The sequence below is a fragment of the Beta vulgaris genome, chromosome 1 (assembly GCF_026745355.1).
Source record: "Beta vulgaris subsp. vulgaris cultivar EL10 chromosome 1, EL10.2, whole genome shotgun sequence".
Lineage (NCBI taxonomy): Eukaryota > Viridiplantae > Streptophyta > Magnoliopsida > Caryophyllales > Amaranthaceae > Beta > Beta vulgaris.
In genome coordinates this window covers 38988335-39005761 of record NC_079202.1, presented here as the reverse complement: position 1 = coordinate 39005761, position 17427 = coordinate 38988335, and the positions used below count along the sequence as shown (strand labels likewise).

The 17427-nt window shown below is 37.5% G+C and overlaps 2 protein-coding genes across 4 annotated transcripts in view; both read right to left on the bottom strand.

Moving 5' to 3' along the window:
* Positions 1-7394: 7394 nt before the first annotated feature.
* LOC104895459 (U-box domain-containing protein 27) lies at positions 7395-9045 on the bottom strand. The gene has a single exon (XM_010681977.4). The coding sequence runs from the start codon at positions 8815-8817 to the stop codon at positions 7633-7635; it is 1185 nt and encodes a 394-aa protein (XP_010680279.2). The 5' UTR covers positions 8818-9045; the 3' UTR covers positions 7395-7632.
* A 4758-nt stretch (positions 9046-13803) lies between these two features.
* LOC104895469 (putative wall-associated receptor kinase-like 11) overlaps positions 13804-17427 on the bottom strand; it is a 32044-nt gene continuing 28420 nt past the window's right edge. For all 3 annotated transcript variants that reach the window (XM_057393347.1, XM_010681989.4, XM_048643857.2), the window contains one exon: positions 13804-15390. In XM_057393347.1, the coding sequence (XP_057249330.1) occupies positions 14159-15390 (1232 nt within the window). In that variant the 3' untranslated portion in view covers positions 13804-14158. The remainder of the gene's footprint in view (positions 15391-17427) is intronic.

Sequence of the window (17427 nt, the reverse complement as noted above, 5' to 3'; positions counted from 1 at the left end):
GATTAAGAAAACTTAGTCTTTACTTGAAGGAATCAAAGCGTAGTAATCAATGTTCAACAATGGAGTAAACTCAAAAGCTCTCTAAAAAGTTATAAAATGTATTCTCTAGTAAAAAGGCCTACTTTTTAATTCTATGAAAATAGTATTTATATGTCTCGTAAAAGTGGCGCAACACGCGCTTAAAACGCTCAAAGATCGTCTCGCCCGACCGGTCGGGCGGTCGTCAGGTATTATAATTCTTCGTCGCGCCTGACCGGGCGCCTTTCAGCAGGTCTTCGTTCGCCTCGCCCGACCGACCCGGGCGGATTTCGCCCGGTCGGGCCCGCAAGTAATGCTCTTTTGGCTGCTTTAATTTTCTGAAATTTGGCTAAGTACATTCGCCCAGTCGGGCGCGGGAGCAATTTCACTTGGAGTTTCAGCATCCGATTTCTGACTAAGTAAGAATCGCCCGACCAGCCGGGGCAGATGTTGCCCGGTCGGGCGATTACCAGGTTTTTGGGCTCAATGTGAGATTTTTGCACGTCCCGACTTCTTGTCTCATGTAGCGATATCAAAGATTAGGAAATGCACCAAAATATGGTTATTCCTACAAAAGTCAATCTGAAAACACAACCACACTACAAGGCACACATTAGTACTAAAAAGGGCTCCGAAGAGCGCAATTAATACCAATAATTCATGGGGAACGGGGGTAAAATTCTATATAAAATAGACACATCATGATTCTAACAATATAATGCTTAATTTATATTGAGACATATAACCACATTGTAACAACACATTCATTGTATGGGTTAATACAAAATCTATTTGATTAAAAGAAGCTTTACTTTGTAGATTTTCTCAATCAGACCAGCTTTGGCAACTGTAAGCCAAGAAAGAACTTGGTTAGCTAATTTATCGCAGTTTTTTTCCCTTTCTTCAGATAAATCTAGGTTTTAAGGCAATCGTGTTGGCTTTTCAAAAAGTATTTGTAATATTGTTTTTGAAGACAGAAACAAACTAGGCATGACTCCTAACATAGGACCAACCTACATCATCCTTTCGGATGATGGAAGAAAAAACATCATCATTAGAAGAAAACCAATAAACCAAGGACAAAAAAGAATGATCTTGGTGAGGCATATAATCCGCCGCTTGATTCGCTTCCGAAAACAATGATTGATGGAGACTGCATTGAAAGACCGCAAATCCACAAGAGAGTCCATCACCAGAGAACGAATAGCCCAAGAAACCTTCCAACATTGCCGGATCTCATTAATAACCACTAAATTAAAACCTTCCACCTCAAGAGAGCCAATCCCAAGAAAAATAGTAGCCCTCAACCCTTTCTGGAGCCCCCAAGCCTCAGCCTGAAGGATCGAACAATCCGAAGAGAGAGCATTCTTGTTTTTAATTTTCATTTTTGTTCCAGATCTAGGGTTGGGTTTATTTTTTTTGTTTTTAATTTTCATTTTTGTTCCACTTTATTATTTTTGTTTGTAATTTTAGAGTTTAACTTTCGACTGTTTTCGTTTTTTTATTTAGAGTTTCTTATTTTTAATTAGGGTTTCGTTTTTTCTTTGCATTCTTGTTTTTTTTCCATTTTTTATTTCGTCTGCTGTAAAGTTGTATAAGTTTGGATCTATTGATTTAATTGTCTCTTCAATGGCCCTGCTCTCGTTTTTTGCTTCTTTTCTATTGTTTAAATTCTGTTAATTTTGTTTGCTCTGTTTATGTGATTCGCTGCAATTGTATAAAATAAAATTCTATCAATTTGTTTGTTATATAAATCATTTGTGTGATTGGCTGCAATTGTGTAAGAGAGGATTTCAAATTATCAAAATGTACTTTTTGCTGTAATTTAGAAAGAAAAATGTTAAAAAAAAATTGGATTTTGGGTAGTCAACCGCTGCAGTTTTGGGTCAAAACCGCCGCGGTTGACTTGCTTACCGCCGTGGTTGACTTGCTTACCACCGCGGTTTTAACTTATAACCGCGGCGATAAATGATTAACTGATCCGATTCAGGACCGAATCAGTTAATATTTGGGAAATGCTGCGATCCCAATCGATGCGGCCCAAAACCTCACCAGTAAGCCTGATTTTGACCGCATCAGATGGCTTTTTTCCACTAGTGACAAGTTTGAGACGATTAGCTAACAACTTAGCAATAATTTCATATAGTGTAGAACAAAGACTAATAGGTCGGAAATGGCTAGCTGTTGAGGGATTATCAATTTTTGGAATCAAAGTGATAAAAATGTGATTAATCTCAACTAAAAGATGACCTGAATGGAAAAAAGTTTGAACGACTTTAATAACCAAATTACCGACAAGACCCCAATATTTTTGAAAAAAGAAAGGCGGATTACCATCAGGGCCCGGAGATTTATCTGGTGCATGCTAAATCAAAGAGCACAGCTTTGATTTCATCCCCGAACACAACTTGGCATAAAAAATCATTATCTTCTTCCGAAATTATATTAGTATTTAGGGAAAAATCAATATTTGAATTAAATGAGCAACAAGTATCTGAAATGAATCTTTCCTTAAACTCCATAGAAATAGCATTAGAAATATAATTAGGATTTGAAAGAATATACCAATCCTTAGTAGTAAACGAGTTAATACTACTCCTATTTTTCTTAATTGTATCACAAGCATGGAAATATTTAGAGTTAGCATCCCCTTTGGCAAAATTAATAGATTTAGCCTTTGATGCCAAAATTTTTCTTGAAAATTAAATATTACGCCTTTTTTTCTAAAAATCGATCTTGAAGATTTGAAGATTAATATTATCCCTATCAATCTCTATCCTCTTTTGAATAATTTCAAGCTTAGCATCAACATCATTGATTTGCCGAGCTATATTACCAAATCGAGTTCTATTCAACTCTTTGGCTTTAATTTTAAGAAGCTTACATTTATTAACTAATGTGAACATAAAAGACCCATCAAACTGAGTACACCACGTTTTCTTAATAAGCGTATCCAAGTCCTTTCTTAAGCACCATATTTTTTCAAATCTAAACGAAAATGCTTTATTTAAAGGAAAAAAATATTTTAAATAAGTCAACCTTTACGCGGTCTTCCCATTTTAAGTATACCTTTTGATTATCCCTGACTGAGTTAAGCTTTTTTTTTTTTTTGATAGCGGATAAAACAAAATAATTAGTTCTTTCTTCTCCCATTAGCTAGCACATGGGTTGTTCTAACTTCTTCTCTTGTAGCTTTGGTACATTTGAACAGCTGGAACGTATTAGCAATCTCTTTTAGTTCTTTAATGATTGACGTTATGTCCTTGTTACACGAAGATTGATCCTTGAGTGAGTTTATTATTTCCTAGTAGTCCGTTTTGATTTGGATATTTGCGCATGTCCACCGGAAGTCCTTTGTTGCTTGTAGAACTGCTTTAGCTTCTGCTTGTAGTCGAGAGATGACGAATATTATTTGACTATATGGTTTGTTATTTTGTTGTCGTCTTGCAATGTCCATGTAATTGCAGCTTGCCACTCATTCTTCTTCGGCTTTTCCTTCCATGATCCATCTGTGCATATGACCTGTATAATTTGTTGGTTTGGCTGTCCTGTGCTCCACTCTTCTGCTTGTTTATTTGTTATGCGAACTTGCCTTTTGTTTATTTCCCATTTTCTTGTTACTTTAACGTGTTTCTCCTTGCTTTCCTTGTATATTTCCATGATGCTCATAGGATTCGTGGCTCCTCCTTTGAACACTAGCTCATTCCTATGTAGCCAGTTACTCCAAAGCGTTGCAAAGAAGTTTCTGCGTAGCTCGACAAATTTCTCCTCTTTTTTTTCCTAAATAAATTCAGGAAGTTCCGAATCCAATCTTTGATGGGGGTATCCCACTAGTAGAATAAATGCTTATTGTTGCGGTCATTAAATGGCCTATTGCGGCAGTTTTGACCGTGCAACAATTAAGGGGGCAACAATAGGTAATTAATATATTGTTGCAGTTTTAAACCGCAACAATATTTGAACATATTGCTGCATATTCTGGGTAAAACCGCGGCAATATATTTAATGTATATCAGATTTATAAAGCATATTGCTGCGGTTTCTAAGGAAAACCGCAGCATTAGGCTGTAGTTAATAATAAAAATAGGCATATTGATGCGGTTCCTCGCAAAAATCGCAGCAATAGGTCCTAATACAGGTAAAAGATTTTTTTTTTTTTCATTTTGTCATCAAATTCAAAGTAATGATAAATAAAACTTTCTCAAATATTTGCAATACCAATTTCAAACACAAATTTATTATGTAAAATTAATGCAAGCATCACTCAATCATTCATAAAAAAATGTAACAATGACTTCAAGATAAACATAACTAAAGCAATACAACATATATCAAATAGACATCACAAGATGAACACAACTAAAGCAACACAATGTATAAAAAACAAAAAATATATTAAAAAAAAGAAACTGAAAATCAAAAAAATCCTAAAACAAAAATCTACAAACATATCTAAAAAATGGAAAAAACGAAATCAGAAAAAAAAAAAGAATACAGAAACAAAAAAAAAAAGAAAAAAAAAAGATCTTAGCATCAGTGTCTCCGTTCGCATCAACCACCGGTTTTGCTTGGTCATTCATCCTCGCTAACGATGAACGAACCTACTGGATTTCGATGAACGAACCTATCGGATTTTGATGAACGAACCGGATTCGAAGTGAAAATCCATTTCTCGCCAACGCCGCTCTCATCAGTGTTGATGGCCGGAGATCTGAACGAATGAACGAACGAGGAAGGGTTGCGACGACTCGGTGGATTTGTTGTGTCGAGAGTGGGTTGCCTGAAGTAGTAAACTTCCAATCTATGTTGTCTTCAGTTCCTTCTTTCGGAATATGAGTTGCCAAGATTTTCCGAGCGTCCATAATTGAGAAGGAGTTCCAAATTAGGTTCGTTCTCTAGTTACCGCTCTCATTTATCAAGTCTGCAACCTTATTGATGTTTGCGGCTATTATGGTAGGAATTGTTGGGTTGTTGTCGTTCCAGGCTTCTGTATAGAGGTTAATGTTCCTACCATTTCCCAATCTTTTCCTTAAACCTTGTTTGAAAGTTTCTGAAGCTTTGAGAAGACTTCTAAAAGTGAAGGAACAGTTCCTAGGTTTAGAATCTTCTATAAAGAGGCTAATAGGATCATTTTTGTATTTTGCCACATAGAGTGTATGAATGAGAGAGGCCTTGTTTTTGTGGAGTCTCCACGCTTAGTTGAACAGTAGGGCTTGGTTTATGTGGTTGATATTTAAAAGTTCTAAGCCACCATCTAGCTTATGCTTCTCGAGGACTTCTTTGGATCTCCAATAGATTGGTTTTTTGTGATTGTCTTAGGGAGGAGGTAAATTGAGAGAATGTGGGACGCTAGGTTAGTCAGAATGGTATTCAGGAGAAAAAGTTTTCCTGCTTGTGACCAATTAACAAATTTCCATGATAGAATTTTGTTTGTAGTCTTTGAGATTATGTTACTGAAGAGAGAGGATGTTCTCCCATCAACTTCCATAGGACCACCCAGATAGGTCCGTAAATGCAATTTATTGACCACTCCTAAGGGGTTTCTCATCATTCTGACAAAGGTTGAGGGAGTATTTGGGCTGAAGATTACATGTGACTTGTCAAAGTTGATCATTTCTCCTTATTCTTGGCAAAATTCTTGTAATTGTTTTTTGATTGCCCAACAGTTTTCTAGTTTTGCTTCAAAGAAGATTAGGGAGTCATCTGCGAAGAAAAAATGAGAGAAGTCTGGAGCTGACCTAGCAATTTTCAGGCCTTGCAGTTTATTATTTTGAAGTTTGGAAAGGTTTCTAGAGAGTACTTCCATGCATAAGATAAACACATAGGAGGATAGGGGATCACCCTGTCGTAGGCCTGATTTTGGATAGAACCTTTCAGAAGCTTCTTCGTTGACTAAAACTGCATATGAGACCGTTGTGATACATTACATTATCCAGTTGATCCATATCTCTGGGAAGTTCATTTTTCTTAGGATAGCATGGACATAGTCCCATCTAATTCTATCATAGGCTTTGCTTAAGTCTATTTTGAGGATGCTTGCATAGTTTTTTCCTGTCTTCCTATTTCTCACCCAACTTATAATCTCATGGGAGATAAAGTAGTTATCCATCATTTGTCTCTCAGGGACAAAGGCATTCTGGAAGTCATCTACCAGATCCCCTAGTATAGATTTTAGTTTGTTAACCAGGATTTTGGAGATGATTTTATAGGATGTGTTGCAGAGGCTTATTGGTCTGAATTCGTTGATTTTTTGTTTCTGTACGATCATTGTTTGGGACAAGAGTGATGAACGTATGGTTTTGCTCCCTGAGGATGTGACCTCCTGAAAGGAACGATCTTACACTATTCACACACATCTTGTTTGAATTCCTCCCAGTTTTTTTGATAAAAGATTGGTGGCATACCATCTGGTCCTGGAGATTTGAGAGGATGTGGGCTGAAAGTGGCTTCTTGAATTTCATTGTCTGAGAAGGGTCGAGATAAGAATTGGATATGCTCTTCCGTGAGTGTAGGCATGGGTTCCAGTATTGGATCATGAGGTGAGGTGACATTGACTTCTGGGAGGTTGCTTTTGAATAGTTCTTTAAAATTAGCAAATAATAGGTCCTTTATTTCACTCTTGTTGGTGCACTAGTTTCCTTGTAGAGTTTTCATTGCTCTAATCTCGTTTCTACAGCTTCTTGTTTTTACACTTTTGTAAAAGAAGCTTGTAGTTTGGTCTCCTATAGTGTCCCATCTTGATTTTACTCTTTGTTTCCAGTAAGCAGCTTTGTCTTTTATGTCTGCCTTTATGTATTCCTTTAGGCTATTATTATCATCTGCTTGATCTGTAGACTTAATTCTCTTTTGAGCTTTGTTGAGTTTGTTGTTGATGATGTCCCAGTTGATGTTGTTTTTCTTTTTATATTCAAGACACCAAGTCCTTATCTTCCTTAGAGTATTTTGCAGCTTTCTCTGCAGTTTGAAGGCACTAGATCATTCAACGTTATTTATCCATTCTTGTTGGATTATTAGCTTCACTTCATCATAGTCAAGACACCAGACTTCTAATCTGTAGGGTCTTGATTGAGTTAAGCTTATATGTTTGTTTTCTTCTATTGAGTTTTGACATGTTTTTTGACTCGTTTAGTAGCTTTCTTATGATACCTGTAGAGGAATAGGACTTGTTGGGCCTCTGGGTGAGTAGCCCTGTGCGAGGGCAGCCCAGAGATTATTCATCTTACCGCAGGTTCCCGAAAGGAGACCCAAAAAAATAGCAAAACCCTAAATTAAACATTTGAAATCACCTTCATACGTTACACCAATCTCACAACACAATAAAATTACTAAGTTTAGTCGCTTATTTACACTAAAAAAAAGGACAAAAATTATAACTATTTCCTTTAATTTAGGTATATTCAATATTCATGTATACTGTGTACATTCTTTTGATCAAATGTGTATCAAATTTACAACTTCTCCCAAACAACAAAATCTATGAATCTCTGTTGACACAATTTCATGCAACTCCAATTCCAAGTATCTAACACTATCCTACAACCTATCACCAAATCCTACACTAATTAAATGAGTAAATTCACTAATTGTACTACAATTCTTTTTTTTTTTTAGCATTTAATAAGGCATAATATGGGTAGTCTTAGTATCATAAACACCCAAACAAGACTTATAATTCACCCTCAAAACCTTCACCAAATCACCACACATTTGCTTCACAATAGGTGAACAATTACTTTGAAGCAACAACAAACACTTCCCCAACCCATTATTCTTCCCCAATATTTCCTTCACCTTCTCATCCCGGAAAAGATACCCTACACTCCACAAAACCGTAACACCGTGCTCCGTTGCTTTCGCCGATACTTTCATCAATTTTCTTACGATCTCAGCCACACATTTCTCCTCCTCACATATTGCTGTCCTCCCCTCCGTACACGTGGCCATCACCTCTAACATCTCCATAGATCGTTCAATCACCATCATCTTATTTTCTCTCTCCGCGTCGCAGAGGATCTCAGCCACTCTTCGCACCATCCCTAGTCTCACCATCTCCGTTTTAGCTGATTTCGAGGTTGAAATTGCGATCAACGCCGATAATCCAGCTTCAATCGATGAATCTGAACCAAACTTGACTAAATTGAAAAGATCAACTATCAAATTCGGCGTTTCGATCAACGATCGTTTCGTTGTTTCTTTATCAATCGCGATCTTACGCAAGATCTTCGCGACTGCAATCTTCGATTCGACGCTTCCGTTTCGCAGAACAACGACGAATTTAGGCAAGCAATTGAAACTCCTTATCAATTTAACGATTTTCTCTGCTCCGCATAGATTCAAAATCAACGAAATCAACTCGAGAATCTCAATTTCATCAGATTTCACCATCAATTCAACGATCGAACTCAAGAATTCGTCAGATTTCGCCAAAACTGTTCGATTTTCCTTGGATTTGCTAGCTCGATCGTGGATTTTTCTGAGAGATATCGGAAGATCGTGAGGGTTTTGGAGGTTGAGAGAGGGAAGATGAAGGCGAGGAGAAGGAGGAGAGAGAGAATGAGAAATAGACCAGAGGTGGATGAGACGGTGAAGCGTAAGGTTAGGGACGAATGAAGGTGAGGAGAGAGATTGCATAGTAGCAGGACAAGTTGTGTTACCGCCATCGAGCCATGCTTGGATGCTTGAACGATCGTAGGTAACTCCAGTGGTGAGAGAAACAGGAGATTTCATCACTTCCATTGAGATCGGACATTGAAAGTAGCTTGGTATGCTTACACACAGCTCATTCTCATTTTTCGCCATTATTATGTTATGAAACAAGGAAACCTCTAAAAGACTCAAGGCTGGGAAATTGTATGATTTTAGATTTATGAATTGTTGAGGAGAGAGAAGGTAGAGTTTTATATGACCATGAGGGGGGTGGTGGTCAAAAAGTCAAAGGTCAGAGAATGAGGTGAGTGATTAGTCAAAGGGGGGAAGTTGAAAGTTTGAATATGAAGATAAGAGAGTGGATGTGGGTAGGCGTGGGAGGGATTGTTTGGATATAAAAAAATGGGGGAAAGGGAAGAACAGCTGTGTGTAAGTTGGACTATCCGTGTGCGTGGGTAGACCGTAGGCGAGAGAATTGGGAACAATATAATGGTAGATGTTTTCTTACGCAATTGAGTTTGTTGAAATTTATTTTTGGGGAAAGGTGGTCCAAGTTTTAGGTTTGGTGGTGATAATTTCAATAACAAACTTATTTAAAGTTGGTCAAGGTATATGCTATAAAAGAATCTGAGGAAGATTTACACGAGAAGAAAAGTAAGTACTTCATCCGTTTCATATTATTCGCTATACTTCTTAATTCACGGATTCTTAAACAATTTTTGGAGAAGAAAGAGATAGAGAGTAAAAAAGAAAAGGGATCCATGTGAGTGGAGAGAGATAAAAAGAGTTTATTACCCAAAATAGAAATATAGCAAGTAATGTAAAACTTCCCGCGAGTATTATGAAACGGAGGAAGTATATGAAACGAAAAATAAGGGTAATTAAAACTAATTACTCCTAAGATAATATCAACATCAACCAAACTTTGGTAGGGATTTTTCCCAGCTAGGCTCAACCTGCTCGACTTGTTATTAAAACGGACTTGAACAATGTTCTAAAACTAGATCTTGATGGGGAGAGCCTGGCCTCATTGATGGGTTGGATACGACAAGTCGAAATTGTAATCGGGGCTTTCACTCGGGTAACCTGTTAAATTTTTAAAAATATATATAATATTTTTCTTCTAGAGAAAGTTAAATATATGAGCCTAATGTTTTTAAATTGTTTGCGTTACTATGCTATAGGAGTGGCTTATTTTGATGCATGACAATTACGAGCGTGTGAAAAAAAATAAAATTAGGGACATAAAAATCATCTTAGACTTGAATTTCGATTTTAATCGTCTCATATTTTTTTGGACCTCTTAGAGAAAGGAGAGGGGAGGTAAGGAGTTCAAAAAAGTGGCTTAACGTGTCATTGAAAATTTGGGGGAGGGGAATTAAGCAAGTAAAAAGACAGACTTTTTTCATAGAAACTAAAAAAAATTCGGGATTCCGATTTGGACAAGACCGGAAATTCAGAATTGGGATTTTTCACGGATCGAGGATCGAATCTAAATTTTCAGTTCAATACAATCTAAATTCAGGCCCGACCCAGGACTTTGCACACCCCTAATGAGTAATGACAACAATATGTGTAAGATGAATATTTGTAAAAGTGATATGTTAACGTTAGTGTTTTAATGTCAATTTAGGCCTTGTTTGGTAAAGAGAAGTTTGGGGCAAAACTACAGATTTATACTTATATTAGAGGATTTAACTAGTCAATACTCTAATTTGAGTTTCTGGTAAAGACAAGTTTCATTTAGTTGATTGGGCCCAAAAAGCTCTTTTTGAAAAAGTTGGGGTGGGGGGGTGGGGGGGGGGGACGAGCCTTTTAACATTAGAGGCTTAAGAATGTGTGGATAAACAATAAAAAGTACAACAACACATTATGCACATGTCTTTATTGGTCATTTTACACAATTATATATCAATTAGCTATGAGCTATTTAACAAACACCTTTATACAAACAACTAATATAATCAGCTAGTCAAATTAGCTTATAGAATCAGATAGTCAAATTAGCTTATACAATCAGCTAACAGCTAACAACTAACCGCTAATCATTAATTGCCAAACAAAACCTTACTTAAATTTGCCATCAATTAGGGGGAAACTAAAAAAAGTTTTCAAGCACATTAACCTGTGAACTCGCATGTCCTATTCAAAAAGGCAGGTATGGACAACATATATTAGCCTGCAAAAAGGATTGGGCTTTGGCTCTCTAGGCCCGCTGGACTGAAAATTAAATGGTTCATACTTAAACCTAGGGGTGAAAGTTCGGTGTGCGGTTTGGATTAGGGCCTAATCCAATCCGATCCGAATAAAATTTGGATTTCAATTTTTCAATCCGAATCCAAACCAATTAGGGTTTGAATCCGATCCAATCCAATCCGAAATTTCATACTCAGATTGGATCCGATCCGAAAATCCGATTTTTTAAAAACTTTAATTTTTCGATGAAATAAATTAAGCACAACAGCAGCCTAGTAGATTTAGGAAATGAGGAATTAAGTGCAGTTAGTGCTTTAGGGGAAGGATTGAAGTTCTATGTGTATTGGACTATGGAGTAGGGTTTTTTATAATAAAATTCAATTAAGCACTTAGGCCCAATCCAGATACATAATACAAGGCATATTACTATTCGATTATATTGGATTTTTGGATCCAATTACCCTCAATCCAATCCGATCCAAAAATCCAATTTTTCAAAAATTCTCAATCCGAATCCAATCCGAACACAGTTCGAATCCGATCCGAATTACTAATTTGGATTGGATTGGATTTTGGATTTTATCCGAATAACTTTCACCCCTACTTAAACCTCTCGAGCACGTCATGCATAAGTTCCGGATCTTTCCTAAAGAAGTGTAACTCACAAAGTTCACTCAATTTCACTTCTTCAGGTTAAATTTTCAGATTTGAGGATCCTACTTTGAAGGCTGAAATCTCCCTACTCAGTGCTCCAAATTGCTCAAAATTTTCCTCTACTTGTTCCTTGCAAAGAGATGAACATTTTGAGCTTTAAATGGACAAAATTGAACAATGAATTGAGGGATTTATAGAGGACACAAGTTGGACAACTTACATAGAATCAATGAATAGTTGGGCATACAATGGTGCACTACATTCATTGCTCAGTTTCGGACTTTATAATACCGTACACATCTATAGCTGCCGCAATATTTGCCATAAAAGGGATAAACTCTCATGATTCTCATCCTTTAAAAATCAAAAAGTTTTGGCAAAGTAATGTAGCTTATCGAATGATGGAGATAACGACTTTTTGGCTGACTAAAGGTGGTGTCCAATGTCTATGGTGTGTGGCGATGGGAGTGCTATTGTATATTTGTATAGCTGCTGGAGTGGTGGTGTAGCCTTCTCTCAGCCGTTGCTTCAGCTGTTTTCCTCTATCTTTCTTTAACCCGGTTACCTTTTGACTAAAAAATGTAGAAAAATTAAATCACATTTAGGCGATGTTCTTTTGGACTTATTTACAATTCCGTTCCGCTCAGTTCAGTTACTCCCAGCATTTTAGTTTCTCTCAATTCAGTTCAGATTATCTCAATCCAAAGAACGGGACTTTAATGGCCAGCTTTTGTAGGAAACCACATATCAATCTTGACACAAAATCACTTTTTATGAATTTTTATTGCGGGATGAAATTTGGCATCAAATTCAAGCCAATTTCTTAAATTGACTCGTACACGTACCGTACGGTACCATTTAGCCTTCCAATTAGAGCTTGCAAAACACACCTGCACTTGATTTTCATCGGAAAGTAACCAAAAATATAGAATCGGATCCTGAAATAACCTGAACAGACGTGAACCATGCACATATTCAACTAAACCTGAAATGCAATTCGTAAACGAAGATAAGCTGAACCAAATCTACACGACCTAAAGTTACTCAAAAATTATGGGCCGAGCCTTACCCCCTTGCCGCCTCTTATCAACCCTTATGAAGCTTAAAAAAGTGCAATTGTGTCTTTTTGTGCATGTGTGTAATTCTTGGTGTCATTTTTAGACATTTCGTACATTCAAGGTCGATCATACCTGAGTTGACCCGATCCAAATCAATCGAAACCAATCAAACATGCATCTGATCGGGATCGGAATTACATAAATCCGAGATGGACCAAACCCGAAAGAACCCACCCCGACATAACTTAACGTGAACACAAACTTAACTCAAATATGTCCCGACTCGAATCACCTGTTTACCACCTCAACTCCTAATATCTTCCTTTTCCACACATTCCCCCCTATTACCATTTTCTTTTTCCGTGTTTCCATTTTCAGACTTCATCATGGGAAAATCTAGAAGAAAAGGGAACGGAAAATGAAACTTGATAGCCGAAATTCAATGACAAATTTCATCTTACAAACAAATTATTTTTAGGGGGGACAATCTCTTTTTTAATGAAACGCGGTTTCGTTGCTTTTTATTTTTATTTTTATAGATGTGGTTTTCAAAAAAAAAAAAAAAAGGTGACGTAAAATGTAGTAGATTCTAACAAATTTTGTTGGTATATTTGGGCTTCTTTTTGGAAGATAGGAAAACATATCATTGGATTCAAGGATCCTTAGAGTGCGATTAACATAATATATAGTTATATACTACTAGACCACTATACGTGTATATGAGCACTATTTGCAACAAGTGTAGTGCAAGGCCCGTTCCTAATTGTCTTTATTAGTAACATAACAGGATGTAGTTTATTACTGATAGGGCCACCGGTTGGAATGGTGAACCATTTGCAATGTATGATAAAAGATCGACTTTGACCCGTCACATAAATCTTTACACTAGTAGAACCTTACTAATTTAAGGGTCGTTTGGTTAAAGGTATGGAATAGAAAGTGAATTGAAACAAATAAAGGAGAGGAATGGTAACAAAAATGATTAGCTTTATTAGATGTTTGGATTCAAGCCATGTAATGGAAATGAAATAGTAATCATTACAACTAACTAATGTATTTTGTTAATGATAGGCAAGGATAACAAATTACGGGAGTCCATTACCACCAAGTAAGGGTAATGAATTGATGAGGGGTTGAACCAAACAAGAAAAAGGAAGTCAGTAATTGATTCCTTCTTGGAGCTTAAAAATCACGAAACAAACATGCTCTAAAAGTCTACATAGCTCATAAGTAAAGAAAGAAATTTATCCGATATAAACATTGCCACACTTTGGCTGCATTGTTTATTTTTTTTTTCCTCTCAAGGGACACTTTGGCTACATTCTTATATAGTCTACAAACCTTTGATTCACCAAACAAAGGCATTATCCACATATGAAATAAGTTTTTACACTTCCATTCTAATGTTTTGGCTCACTAATGATGGAGTGTGATTACCATAAATCCTAAAATCCCAACAAAAACAAAATTGCCAAATCCATGATTATACATGCTGTATCATACCATACAAAGACGTAATCCCATAAAATTAGATATGACATGATGTTTTTAGAACCAACATCTCACACCCTGAAATGCCTTCTTCATCATGATGTATGAAGCAACCGCATCTCGACTTCAGCTCTATAAAAATTACTATCGACATCACAAGTGACTGATCTTAGATAAGCATTGCTTGATTCCGCTTCCGTCATCACAGAACTTTCTGTCTCCCAATCATCGACCTGATCATTTGGTGTAAGAGTCACACAAGACGAACTTTGACACCTTAGGCCCTGTAGTACGGTTGTAACTTCCTTCATCGTTGGCCTTTCTAGTCCAGTAGGGTGCAAGCATTGTTTGGCAAGATTTGCAAATTCCATAATTTCCTCTTCTCTACCACCTTCTAAAATGATAGGATCAACGATGTTTAACAAAGTGGAATCATTCATTGATGAAATGAAATACGTTACCAAAGTTCTGTCTTTTTCATCTTCAATAATTTCTGTCTCTTCATCAACTGTTATTAGTGTACGAATTGGTTTTTGTCCGGTTAAAAGCTCAACCAATACTACACCAAAGCTATAAACATCACTCTTCTCCGAATATTGGCCTAAATAGAAATATTCAGGATCCAAATAACCAAATGTTCCTTGAACATCAGTTGTCAAATGAGTTTGCTCGATAGAGACTTCTCTAGAAATTCCAAAATCCGATAGTTTAGCTCTGAACTTATCGTCTAGAAGTATGTTGCTAGTTTTAATGTCCCTATGGTAGATTGGTGTTGAAAATTCTGAATGCAAATAAGCAATTGCCATAGCAGCTTCAAAAGCGATTCTCAAACGCATTTCCCATGTGAATAGGAGCTCGTCAAGGGAATTTTTGATATGTTCAGAAAGAGTTCCATTGCAAACGAACTCGTAAACTACTAGAGGATTGTCATCCTCCACGCAACATCCAAGAGTCTTCACCACATGTCTATGTTTGATTTGTGATAAAAGAAGTACCTCATTGATGAACTGGCTCCATTGGCTTTCGTCAAGGGCTCTTGATTTTTTTACTGCTACAACTTGTCCATGCTTAAGCATACCTTTGTAAACAGTACCTTGACCTCCTTTTCCAAGTACAAGATCGTTGTTAAAGTTGTCAGTGGATCTCTTCAGTTCACTTAGCGTGAACAATTTAGTGTTATGAGCGACATCTTCATTAGAAAACCCTTGTACTTCTAGTTGTTCCTTGAAGTATTTTGCTCGAAGTTTTACCTCCTTTCTTCGTTTTTTAGTTTTACATTGCCACCACACACAACAAGCTCCAAATATTACAAGTGGTGTGCCCAGAACTACATTGCAAACATGGAACATATCATGGATTGCAGAAAAGGAAGAGGAATAATTAACATGAATAGCCAAAACTATGTTTATTGTTCCAATAACTATTATACTACCTCCGTTTTCTTTGAGATGCGACATTTGATTATTTTAATCCACTCACCAAAAAGGCATATGTTGCATCTAAACTGCTATTCTACAAACTGCTAGTCTGTTGTCGTATAGCAAACATATCCTTTTCAAGACAAAGTTTAATGAAACTCTACCCATGAAGATCAGGATATCTTCAAGGGAGAAACTTAAGTCTTAAAGGGCATGAAGATATGAAGGCTGTAAATCTTATCAGCCTCTATGTAATATTGTGGGCATGATAAGTAGATAAAATACTAGATTGTTCTTAATAAGGTATCAATAGTGTTATGTAGGGGTGTTAACGAGCCGGGGCGAACTGAGACCGAACATGCTCAAGCTCCGCTCGGCTTGAAACTAATGGAAGTGAAGCTCGGCTCGAGCTCGAAGCTCGAAGAGCCTCCAATATTTGGGCTCGGCTCGAGCTCGACAGGACAAAGTCTAAGCTCGACTCAAGGCTCGGCTCGTAACTTAGTTGAAAAAGTTGGGCTTAGACCCAACCACGTAGGCCCAAGTAAACAACTAAAGCTACGCTTAGGCGGTAGGTCCAATCGTATACGCCAAGTATGCCTAAGAAAGTAGGTGAGCTTGTTCACTCATCCACATATGCTTTTATAACTTGGTTTCCCTCTTAGCATTGCTAAATTTTCAATGTGGGACTCCATGGTTTGTTGAAGGAAAACAAACACATCATGTCTATGCTTTTATAAATTGGTTTCCCTCTTAGCATTGCTAAGTTTTTAATGTGAAACTCCATGTTTTGTTTAAGTCATCCTACATATATTTTTATAACTTAGTTTCCATCTTAGCATTGCTAAAATTTCAATGTGGGACCCCATGTTTTGTTTAAGAGAAAAACTCTCCTTACATATTCTTTTATAACTTGGTTTCCCTCTTAACTTCACTAAAATTTCAATGTGGGACTTTATGTTTTATTTAAAAAACTTTCAACCTTGTAACAACAAGACTCTAAGTGCATTTAAATAATAAATTATTAAATAGTTTAATTATCAAATAATCAACGATTATTTCACCAAATACCCCCGACAAATCAAAAAATTCACAATATACCCTCAATGTTTCAACAATTCACCATATACCCCTGACTTTTCATTTTTGTGCACCAAATACCCTTTTTTTAACTGCCGTTAACTCCCCGTTAACTTTATTTACCATTTTGCCACAATTAACTCCTAACCCTAAAATCTAAACCTAATCCCTAACCCTAATCTAATTACTAACCCTAAAATCTAAACCCTAACCCTTAATCCTAAGCCCTACCCAGCCCAACCCAGCCCCCCCTCCACCATCCCTCCACCATCCCCCCACCCACCCTCCCTCTGCCGCAACCTCCACCCCTCCCCCGCCGCAGCCCCCAACCCCTCCCTCCGTCGCAACTCCCACCCCCTCCCCGTCCTCCCGTCGCAGTCTCCCACCCCCTCCCCCTCGCAACTTCAGACACTCTCTCACATGTTCTCTTTCTTCATTTCTTACGAACTTTTTAAGTTTTTTTCGTTTTTTCTCTCTCATACGCGCCGATGTCTCCGTCGCTGTCGGAAATTTGCCGCTGATTCGTCTCTCACTTTCGCTCCTGCTCACTGGCGTCGTACAATAAAACGGAGGGTTCAAAGGTTCGTCGCCCATGAAATAAGTTCGATTTTTCGAAGGTCGCCAGCGTTCGAAGGGGAGGGGAATGGGTTTGGCGTTCTAGGGGGAGGGGTGGGGGTTTGGCGTTTGAGGGGGAAGGGTTGGGGTTTGGTGTTCGAAGGGTTGTGAAGTCAGGGCTAGGAATTCGGCGGGGCTGGGAAGTCGGCGGCTGGGGTGGGGTGGAGGGAAGGGGGTGGGGGCTGCCAAAGAGTTAGGGTTAGGGTTTAGGGGTAGGATTTGAGTAAGGGTTAGGATTGGATTAGGGTTAGGGT

What these genes read in the sequence shown, in the direction of transcription:
- LOC104895459 (XM_010681977.4), bottom strand. Translation starts at nt 8,817, where the DNA reads ATGGCGAAAAATGAGAATGAGCTGTGTGTAAGCATACCAAGCTACTTT.